This window comes from Marmota marmota, unplaced genomic scaffold, assembly GCF_001458135.2.
Source record: "Marmota marmota marmota unplaced genomic scaffold, marMar, whole genome shotgun sequence".
In the NCBI taxonomy this organism is placed as follows: Eukaryota; Metazoa; Chordata; class Mammalia; order Rodentia; family Sciuridae; genus Marmota; species Marmota marmota.
Genome location: NW_026000020.1, coordinates 7,811,117 through 7,823,022, shown reverse-complemented (window position 1 = coordinate 7,823,022; position 11,906 = coordinate 7,811,117). Strand labels below are relative to the sequence as shown.

Here is an 11,906-nt window from a genome sequence, read left to right as displayed (position 1 = left end):
CACCAAGGCCAAATTTGGGGGCCAACAGAGGTGAGGCAAAGAACCTCACCCCCCCACTGGTGCATAGACCTATCCACAAGTATGGCTGTATGCTGGACCGGTAGTCAGTGACGGGTATGATTCAATTGCAGTGGTATCAACCTAAGACAGGAGGCTGACGCCTAAAGGTCAGTTTTCCGATGACGGGTAAGAAACATATGTTGAATTGGACAACCTACCAGGCACGGTCCTTAAGCCACATTGCTTGTTTAATTAATCAGAAGGGGGGAGATGCTGGGAGCCATTAGCCAAGTAGGTATGACAATTTCCTTGCCAGCGTACCCCATGTTGCAGTGACATTGAATGTAGGTGACCTTGCTCAAGGACCAAGGCGGATTAGGGTGTTCCCGGTTTAAGATAATCGTGTTTAGGGCGTTCCCAGTTTAGGTTCCAGGTTTAAGGTTTAAGATTATTCCTGCTGGGAATAGGGCATATCCTGCTGCCTGAGTTCCCCTTGAGTTCTCACGGGATTCAGACAGTATTTTTTGGGAGATAGAAGCCCAGTGGAGGTGGATTTGGGCAGAGAACGTGGATTTGGGCAGAGAACGTGGATTTCCCCAGAACGTGATTATAGACGGCTGGTGTGAGTTCGGGAATAAAGAGTTGCTGTTTGAATCTACAAGCTGTGTGGTGGCTCGTGATTTTGTGCCTAGCCAGACTGTGGCAGTGATGAGCCCTTTGCCCTGGACACAGAGCCATGAGCACAGCTCATGATTCTAATGTATGTGACTTCACAGACACACAGGTTGACTTCCCAGCTTTGGACAGTCCCCAGCAGTGACAGTGCTGTGACCATACATTGGTTTTTAAATACCATTCTCCAAGAGAAGGACCCAGGGCTCCCTGGAGACACGATGGATTACAGGGCTGGCAGGAATGCTGCATAAAGAGCCCCAAAGTGAGAAAATGATCAAAAAAGGCAGGGGCACCTCCATACTATTAAATTAGAACACAAAGTGCAAGATGAATATCTATGGATACATATTGATGCAAATAATAGTGGAATACATAAATAATTGGGGGAGAAAGAACACCTCTTGGTTCCAGTTAATAAAGGTGGTAGGAAGGAGGAAAACAGAAAATCCTTGGTGGGCGAACACGAGGGGGGTTGACCCAGAAAGATCCACTGACGGCTGCTAAAAATAATGGGTGGAAGTTTGAAGAAAAATAGATATTTGCCATCTGCCTAGTCAGAGCCCTGTCCCAACTTTGCCCTGGGTGACTGTGATCCGGGAGGAAGCCGTCCTCAGGCTGAAGGCAGGTCTGACTCGATGGACCCAGGGGTCCCTTCTAGCCCCATGACTCCCTCGGTGTCTTGATCAGACTGTGACTTCTTTCCCTGTCCCTTACCTTTACCTCCATTTCCTCCTTTCTCTTCCATTACCTTCTCAAAACTTCTCCAGAAAGAGGATTTAGGGCTTTCTCTGTGAGAGACAGATGGAGAGAGTTGGAAGTGGGAAACAACAGGGGCCTCAGCCTGCCTTGGATCTCCCTCTTGTCCTCTCCTGGGCGAAGACCATCACCTACTCCTTCTTGGGCCACCATGTAACTAACCAGGACATCACCCTTTCCCTCTCTCAGGAGAGACAGGATTTGAATCTGATGGCTCACTGAGTAAAAGGAACATGTTCCACATCCAGGACTTTCAAGCACCAGTCAGCAGAGAGGAAGCCTCAGTTCTGCACAAAGCGGCCTCTGCACAGGCAGCTGATGTGCTCTGAAGACACAAAAAGGTCCCCTCTCTCAGGCCAGCTTCCCTGCCCGCTCTGCCCGGAGAGTGAGAAGATGCATCAAGCTCAATGCAAACTGTGAGCTCAGGGATTTGGGTTCTAATCCTTTCTCCTGTCTTTGATGATCAGAATCTGGAACAAAGTTCTTGACATTTCTGAGCCATGAGATTTTTTTTTGTGTGTGTAAAATACCCGCCATTCAGGTTGTTGTATTGGTTTTTAGAAATTGAACAAATGCAGATTATTGGAAATGAAACTTTCTAATAACTGGCTACTACCACTCTGTCCCCCACTCCTACCCTTAAATTCTTCATGGAATACGAGCAAATCAACTCTGAACTTTCTCTGGGTTCACCCACAACAATATGTTCCAGCTCCCTCTGCATCTACCAGCTACCCCTTGACCAAGGCTCTTAAGGACTGATTGAAGAATGTTCCAATGGCCTTTTTCCTCCACAAGCACCATGAATGTGCCTCCAGCTATCAACACAGACATCTTGGATTTTCCACAAATGAGAACTTAGATGAACTCCCAAGCCCAGCCAAATGAGCTAAGTGAAGATACTGTTGCTACAAAGACCGCCGTTTCAAAAGCACTGTGGTTTTAATTATGTTTTAAAGATCTAAATCAAGAGCTTTAAAGTCATGCACACTCAAAGAGTAGTCAGGTCGTACACTGGTCACAACAATAACAACTGTAGATGACAGGAATTTTTCTAAATAGAAGGCAGAATGTTCCATTTCTGATCATCTTATTGCCAGTCTCCATCAAATCCCCATTCACATCTAGAGCCCTGAATAAGGAACAAGCCCCTGGGTAGTGGGGAGCAAGCCAGCACACTCCCCTGGATTTCCATGAAAATTCATGGTGCTCGTTGACAAGCCCCTTCCCCTTCCCTTGCCTTGTGATTCAGTCTGGCAGGGTGCTGAGGGTATCCTGCTTCAGGTGGCTGTAAGAGACCCTTCCCAGGGGACTCTCACACACGAGTGAGTAGACAGACGGGTGGGAGAAGGTTCCAGGAGATGAAACAGACACGACTCCGCCCCTGGTTGACTGGCTGTTTTCAGCCATCTGCTGCCTCATCCTCTTCTGACTTCAGTCACGCATATTTGAAAATAAAGTCATTGGCTAAATGTATTGATTACTGATCACCTTTTTCTAGACAAATTTTCTCTGTAGAATGACAGAAGTCCCTACCAGGGTGTTCTCAATGTGATGAGCCATGGGTCATTGTTCCCCCTCCCCCACCAAAGGGAAAGTGATGCAGCAGCCTTGATGAGAGGGGGTTTGCAGACAATTTTGGAAAACTGGAGATGCATGCTTCCAGGGAATCAAGGGAGAGCTTGCTCCATGGCCACCAGCAACCCCAAGGGCAATCCTTGGCCCCATTTTGAGTGACACTCTGACTCCAAGGGGGAAATGCATTCTCAGAGGAGTGCAAGCTCAAATTCTTTGGTGGGGACCAGGTAGTTCCTCCAGAATAAGTTGGGTTCTAGAATGTTCTTTGAAGGCTGACCCAACTTCTCTAAAGTGAAATGTGCTTTTGAAGAAAATTCCAGAGGATTACTGAAGAGCTGAGGAGAAAAGCATATTTCTGAAGCCCATTCATATTTTTTTTTTGCCTCTTTTATTTAAAGATTCTGAACTAAATCACAGGGTTATTTTTAGGGGAATGTGGAATTCCAATGAAATCACCGTTCCTTGGATAGCACCCAAAGACTATTGTCCAGACTCTGTTTGGGCCAGATGTTCAAATGCTAAACAGAATCATTTTATTTCATGATGCTCCAAAATAATACAGGTGGACAGATGCCAGTCTATAGCTAGCTGAGCAAAAAACTGGGCCAGAAATATACACTAGAATATAGAAGTGCACATTCTTTCTCTAACTTTGCAGGTTTTATCTTAGTACCTACTTCATTTTGCCTTGGGCTAAAACTAGATGTGACGTAGCTCAGGCAGGAGCCTTGCTTAACAATGTCTGCAGTCTTCCCACACCCCTAGCCCTAGAAAATCCAGCTCAACGATATTTAATTGCAATGACCATAAAAATGGTTACATCAATGGCAGTAACTAAAAGAATTAACATGAGCGTAAGACTTATAGCTTTTTAAAATAGTTTTTTACATGTTTCATCTCATTACATCCATGCAGCAAGTTTGTATTACACTCATTTTTCTTATCCCAAATTATAAAGGAGAAACTACATCTCAGAAGTGGGAAATCCTCATTGATTCTAAAACCCTCATATTTTCCCCACCACACTACATGCCTAATGTTTATTTTATACTCAGAAAACATCCATGTGTGTGTAAAGGTTTTCTTCTCTCCGAACTACAAAACAGACACTTAGGAAAAAATAAACAACTCCTCTGGTAGGGAAAAATTATAGGTAGAAAATATACTTCTGAATGTTTCATTAGTTCCAATGAGCATCCAATACTATGCTGAAATAGAATTAAAGCAGATATTTTACAGTGGATCTATTTTTCTAGTATGGATAACATGAACATATGAAAAGAATATGATGGATTCCTGAATATAGAATGTTGGAGAATGTTTTAGCAAAATAAGCATGGAGAGATTTAAACCCTGATATGGTGCTGGGAAAGTACAATTTGGTTCAACATTTGTAGAGAACAATTTGGCAGTATATAAAGTCTAAACACTGCGCTGTTGAGGATTCAGTATAGCACAGTCCATAATTACTGAAAAACAAGAAGCGTCGGAATCCAATGCAGTCATGTTCTTTTGGCATAAAAGGGCATTGCACTATATTATTAAGTGGAAATATTGGTTTAGAAAAAATATATATAGTTTGTTTTGAAAAACGTATATCTTAATACTAATCTTGAATCATTTTTTATTTGGGATGCTGTATTTGTTATCTATGTCTATGCAACAAATTATTTCCAAATTCAGCATCTTAAAATTAAAAAAAAAAAAAGACTCATATGTTACACATTGTGTCTCAGGGGGTCAAGAACCCAGGCCTGGCTGGGTGCTTTTGGCTCAGGCTGTCACGTGAGCTGTAGTCAAGTTGTTGACTGTCCCAGTCCTTGTGGGCTCTGAAGAATTGTCTAGGGCTAGAGGACACTCTCACAGGATCATTCACAGAACTTTGGGTAAGAAGTTTCAGTTCCCTGCTACATGGGCTGTTCATGACATGGTTTTCCCCAGGATGAACTATGGAAGAGAGAGGGAGAGAGGAAGAGGTAGAGAGAAGAATAAAAAGAAAGACAAGAGGAAGACAGAGAGAGGGGAGGAGGAAGAGAGACAAAGATAGAGAAACTAAGGCACAAGCCACAGTATCTTTTACAACCCGCTCTCAGCAGACACCCTCTCCTCTGTGTGCTCTATTACTCCCACAGACCAACCTGTGTACAATGTGGGGACGATACAAGGGTTTGACTATCAGGAGGAAAGATCTCTGAAGGCCATCTTGGATCCTGGCCATTCTGGCCCACCATGATTCACATTCCTCCAAACACACATTCACACCTTCCCACGAGGGTTTTATACCACTATAGTATTGGCTCAAATTCCAGAATCTTATCATCTAAACCCAGTCAAGTGCTATTCCTCACATAGGATTCCTCTTGCTTTGAACTAAAGAGGCAAGTCTCCACATGGCCAACGTATAGTGGTGGGACAGGACAGGATAACTGCTCTTGTTCAAAAAGAAGGAACATAGGCATTAGTGGTCTATAGAAATTCTGAAATCATGGAAGAACTCAAAAGTCATAGTGGTCTTTTTGCAAAGGACCAGATTGTTGTCCATTCCTCAGAAGGTATTAATAGTAGCATCAGCCAGTACTTTTCCAAAATAACTAAATTAGCATTATATCCAACTAAATGGAGATTGGGGACATCTTAGGATGCCAATGGCCACAAAACATAACTAAAGGTTTGGTCCCAATTCCCTAGTTACAGAAAAGAGGATCTGATTGGCCCAGGCTGATCTAACAATGATCATCTCTGCTCCAATCAAAATGGACACCAAGTAGCATAAACATGACTCCTGTGCTGAGGAATGTGGAAAGCACATCTACGATGAAAACAGTGTACGGAATTTCACTAGGTGGGGGAAGAAGAGGGCTAGCCTCTCAGGTCATAGAACTTCTGGGCAAGTCCACAGAGTTTTCACAGCAGGCATTAAATGAGTCTGTCTCATTAAGATCAGTGGGATTTTATCTGTTGATATAAAAAATAAAAAAGTTTTGTTTTTGTTTGTTTGTTTGTTTTTTAATTAAAACAATCTGAACTCAGCCAGGCAACTTTCCCTAGTTAGGCCTCACTCCTACTTGAACTCAGGGGAAATTTATTCTCTATGGCTCTTGGCTCCACCCCTGGGCTCTTGGTTCCTCCTTCTGAGGCATCCTTCCTTTTTCGTATAAGGCAGCATGTATTCATGGCTGGATGCTTTTCTCAGTCTGCTTCCTGACGGCAGAAGCTTGGTGGCTCACAGGCTCTATTCATTTTGTACTGTCTCAGCCCCTGCCAGCATGAGCTGAAAGAGGCTTGGCTGATACAATTCTTTTAAAAACTTTGTGCGTCTCCTGTGAATCTTTGTGGAGGTTCAATCAATTAGACAAGAACCACATCACAAGTCTCTTTGACATTACACCATTGGTGTATGAATAAGGCTTCAGATAGTGGCCTTAACCCTCCTAGAAGCTCTATAGTTGGAGAGGGTCTGTGAAGCATATCTTTAATCTCTTCAAAGGGCCTTTTGCCTGGCTGAAGACCAACCTTTGACGCTTCTCAGTTTTTTAGAAGAGTTTACACTCACACCTTGGGCTTTATCTTTAGACCATACATTTCTGGGAGTGCCCTAGATTATATTTTTGCTTTGAAGCCATTTAAAAAATTAACATTGTTGCTACTGGTTAAATTGTATCTTCCAAAAAGACATTTTAAAGTACTAATTCCCACTACCTGTGAATGTGACCTTCTTGGCAATAGGGTCTTTTCCTATGGCATCAAGTTAATTAGGGTAGGCCCTGATTCAATATGACTGTGGTGTCCTCATAAGAAGAGACACCAGGGGTGCAAATGCACAGGGGGACAGTCATGAGGGGTAACAACAGTACAGCAACCTGCAAGTCAAGGAGAGAAGCCTCAGGGAAACCAACTCTGGACCTCAATCCTGAACTTCCAGCTCCCAGAACTATGAGAAAATAAATTCCCAGTGTTTAAGGCCGTCAGCCTGTGGCACTTCGCTAAGGCAGCCTGACCTGAGACACCAACTTTCTGAAAATATCTTGTTATTACCCAATATGTATTTACTAATCTTCTTTTAAAAAGTATATTTGAAAATTATTTTGTGATATATATACCAATGTATACAGAGCCATTATATTTGCTTCTATTCAGAATGTACTTAGATTTGTTTTCTCATCTTTTACTGAGAGGACTGACACCACTTTTATTTCACGTTGTAGCCCATTCTAAACCTAATCCCTACCTTCCAAGGGTGGGAGCTGGAGGGATTTCTGCCTTTCCAGGATGGAAATGCATCAAAGCTTCCTCTCCATGGTTTACTGTGGACTGAACCTAGAGATCATATTGTGAAGTGTTGTTTTCAAGGAATCACCAGATCAATGCAGTCCCAGATCAAAGCGCTAATCTTCCAGGGTCAGGGAGTGGGCTACTACACTGAGCCAAATTAGAGACAAAGGCCATATCACAATTAATGGGAAGCAGATTGGGAAGCAATCCTGGAAAAGTTCTCCAGCCAAGGATCAGCAGTAGGAACTCCTGAAGCAGCTCTGAGGACACGCTTTCTGGGCTGTTTTTTGCAACCCCTCTGATTATACGAACTTCTGGCCACTTATTTATCTTCTTTGCTTCGTCTTCCATGGTGATTTGAAAAATGAGTATCCTGTGTTCAGTATTCATGTTAGTTTTCAATTTAATGAAATATATACTTTAATCTGAGTTCATCTAATATCACAGTCAGAATAAAACAAGACCTTTCAACTACCCTGTGATTAAAATATGAATTTCAGCATGTCTTCACTTTACTTTTCCTCTTACCTTTAAAAATAGGATAGATCCAATCTATTGCAGAACCAGTTACTCAAGTTTTTTTTTAAATTCATTATTTTAAAAAAACTTTTTAGCATCTATATTAATTTTGTCATTATTTAAAAAAAACACATATATTGAACCTTATTATTGACTTGATTTTGATTCTTTTAAATGTCCTATGGAGTAGGTTTTTGAGTAATTTTCTAGAAAAGCCATGTGAGTGAAACTGCGTCTGATCACTCTTTTTGAGTAAACTATCACTCTCAGTCTGTTGCTTATATGATATTCTCTATTCTGGATTTCAGGGTTTTTCCACTAACATCTGGGATGTTTATACACTAAGGAAATATTTTCCATTATGGCTGTGATGATGATCGTCTCTGCTCCCTTCATCTGGACATTTCAGGGTACGTGCCACCCCTAGGCTGGCTCTGCCGCAGTTTCACTCTGTGTCTATTTTCTTCTCTTGCTGTTTTAGCTCTGGCTCTCCTACAGTCTCGGGAGGCTAGTTTACATATTGCCTTTCCTTTTTTCTTTCATTCTTTCTTTTTCTTTATTTTTTTCTTCTTTTTTTGATACCAGAGACTGAATCTAGGGGTATTTAACCACTGAGCCACATCTCAAGCCTGTTTTTATTTTTATTTATAGACAGGGTCTCACTAAGTTTCTTAGGGCCTCAGAAAGTTGCAATCCTCCTGCCTCAGCCTCCAGAGCTGGGATTACAGGTCTGCTCCACCATACCCAGATACCCTTGCCCTTTCTCCATTGTTATACGAACTTCTGCCATTTATTCATCTTCTTTGTCTTCCATGTACTTCTCCAAGTACAGCATTTTTGCTTCGATTAAATTCTTCTCTAATATTTGGCTGGTTTCATGTGTGATAAGGCCAGGGGACATGCAGCTACTTGCACCCATCTGATTGTGCCCTTGTGGTCTGGCAGAGCCTCAGCTCAGATGGATGCCTGGAGGGCAAACTGATTTGCAAGCCCACAGCTCTGCTTCCAGCAGGTTCTCACCCAGTGTGACTCTGTTCCACGAGGAACCGCGGGCTGCTTCCAGGACTCTTCTGCCTCTAGAGTATTTTCTGAGAGAACATCCGTCCCCAGGCATTGCCTACCCTCTCCTTCCTACCCTCTCTGTGCTGGGAAACCAGACAGTGTAATTGATATAAAAAGAGAGGAACCAGAGCAGGAGAGTTGCAGGCACCCAATTCTGACCCCTGGGTACCTAATTCCTGTGCAGAGGGAGAGCAGGGGCCTGGTTCTGGCTACAGCATGCTAAGCCCTGGACACAGAGCCAAGACAGACATCAGTTGAGCAAAGCCTTCGCCTAGGGTCTCCTGGCTATTTATGCTGGGTCAGAGGACAACTGGACTTTGCTGGGTGGGGTTACCTTTCCTCAGACCAACCCTTCCAGTATTGCACATGATGGATATTCCCTCTGGATTCCCACCAGCGTTTATACAAAGGATGATGTTTTGCAGATTCATAGGAAAAAGGGTACTTGAAATTAAGACGATGCTAATCTTTACGTTAACTGATAAACCTTTTCCCCCAGAGAGCAATATATTTGTCATTCGTGTGGAACAATGACTTTTCAATTCAATAAGGGTTTAAAAATCACCCCACTCGTCACCTCCCACGGCAGCCGAATGACGCTGGTAGACGGTCGGTAAAAGACACGCAGGGGTTAAACGGGGGTGCTGGCCCCAGAGCTCAGGCTGCCCGCGCTGGCCCTTCCCAAGCCTGTAATTAAGCTGACTCAGCCTCTGCTAAATTTAGCAGCTAGCTCACCAGCTAGGAGGGCCTCAAACACTAGTCAAAAGGAAGAAATACAACATGATTGATCTTTACCTTGTAATAAATTCTGGCCACCAAACCCTGCTGAAGAACCCTCTCGCGGAAATTCACGGCCTTCAACAGAAAAGCGAGGTTACCAATCGCATCCGTATTAAATGCCAGGAAACTGGAAGAGAAATACAATGGCCACCGTTATTATTTTGGTTTCACCAAAGAATTTCATTTGAAAGAAATCGTGTTTTCCATTTTTTTTTCCTTCTCCATGGAGAAAGCAGTGTAAATACACATCCTCTCCCTGTCCCTTCTCTCACTGATTATACATGTGTTTCTTTTTAGTATTTTTCTGATAAATGGTTGGTTCTAGTTTATTCTACGTTTTTGTTTTGTGGTATAGAGGTTATTTGGTTTTCTATTCTTACCATTAACTACTGTGGTATAAGTAATGTTCAATACTTGGTAGAGTCTATATTAACAGCTATATAATTTATATCAGGTGATAATATATTCAATCATTGATAAGTAAATATTGCAATTGAATATGAACAATCAAATATATATGTCTAGGTCACAAAGCATAACATTTATAAAATACATTACATATCAGGATCTGTGATAAGTATTGGCTGCTAATTTTTTGATAGTCTAAAAATCCTCAGATGTGGAGTTATTATCCAACTTATAGCTTGTTATGGTTTGGATATGAGGTGGCCCCCAAAAGCTCCTGTGTGAGACAATGCAAGAAGGTTTAGAAGAGAAATAATTGGGTTACGAGACCCTTAACCCAATCAGTGAGTTAATCCCCTGATAGGGATTACTGGGTGGTAACTGTAGGCAGGTGGGGTGTTGGGGAGGAGGTGGGTCACTGGGATGTGCCTCTGGGGTATATATTTTGTTGTAGCGAGGAGAGCTCTCTCTCTCTCTCTCTGTTTCCTGGTGCCATGTTCCTCCAACATGCTCTTCCAACTTGATGTCCTCCCTTACCTCCAGCCCCAAGGATGGAGTCGGCCATCTACAGACTGAGACCTCTAAACCGTAACCCCTCAAATAAACTTTTCCTCCTTAAAATTGTCCTTGTCAGGTCTTTTGTTCATAACAGAGGAAAAAAAAGCTGACTAGAACATATCTCAAGAAACTGAGGCTCAGAAATATGGAGTAACCTGGTGAGAGCACAAAGGCAGAACACCATCAAGCTCGGCTCTATCCTGGGGAGCACCGGTATTTGAGGGAGAGGAGCCCTCCGGGGCTTGGGCAAGGGCAAGTTAATGATTCATGGTGAGACTGTCAGTAGGGCATGGTGGCACATGCCTGTAATCCCAGCAGCTCGGGAGGCTGAGGCAGGAGGACTGCAAGTTCAAAGCCAGCTTCAGCAACTTAGTGAGGCCCTAAGCAACTTAGCAAAGGACCCTGTCTCAAAATAAAATATAAAAAAGAGCTGGGCTGTGGGGCAGTGGAGCTGTGGGGCTGTGATTGAGCACTCCTTGGTTCAATCCCTGATACCAAAAAAGGAAATAAAAAAGAATGATGTTACTTTCTTCATCAGGTAGTAATTTCCACTCTCCCCATTTGGCAAGAGTCACAGGGAGTTAAAAGGTTTAATCACAAACAGACTCAAAACTGTCACCCCATGAGATTTTGCCCATCAACTCTGCCTTTTGGGCTAATTTTGTGGCCCTCCCCCTGAACCTTGCAGATAACTTCTATAGAAAGGTGAGGGGTTAGTTCACGTAGGGTCCCCAGAGCACAGCCACATCTGGCCCTCCCTTTCTCCCACATTCTGGGGAAGTGAATTATTATTATAGTACCCAAATAACTTAGGTTCCCAGTCATTAAAAATTAAAGACTCAAGTAGCTGTTGTTGACAATCAGAGGCAGGAGAGAAACTTCAAGAAGCACTTCTGAGACACTTTTGATACAGTGCTTTGGAGAACGCCAAATCCTGAATTAATAATCACCCATTTAGACAGGGAAGGCAAGTAGAAGTTATTTATGTGCAGTTATCAGGAAATTCAAATTACTGTTTGTGAATGCTTATTTTAAATCTGGGCTTCAGACGGTTGAGTTTCTGCTTGTCTATTTCTCAGAAGGCAGAAAGAACTCTTAGTTAATTGAAAAGCAAGCTTTAGTCTTTCTGGGACTGTCACTATGAGACCTAGAGGCTGTCAGTGCTGTTGTTAGGACTGCCTTTGTGTCTTGGGATGCTCACTGCATGTCAGCATTTGCCTACCTGAGGTTACAAACTGCTGTGCGACAGGCTCTCGCCTACCGGGCCCTCCGAGTCCTGTGTCAGGCCCAACCACACATGC

General features: G+C 43.0%; 1 protein-coding gene across 1 annotated transcript in view; it reads right to left on the bottom strand.

The window, feature by feature from the left end:
* Acoxl (acyl-CoA oxidase like) overlaps positions 1–11,906 on the bottom strand; it is a 335,479-nt gene that overhangs the window by 89,423 nt on the left and 234,150 nt on the right. The window contains 1 exon segment of the mRNA XM_048810372.1: positions 9,658–9,769. Within this exon segment, the coding sequence (XP_048666329.1) occupies positions 9,658–9,769 (112 nt within the window).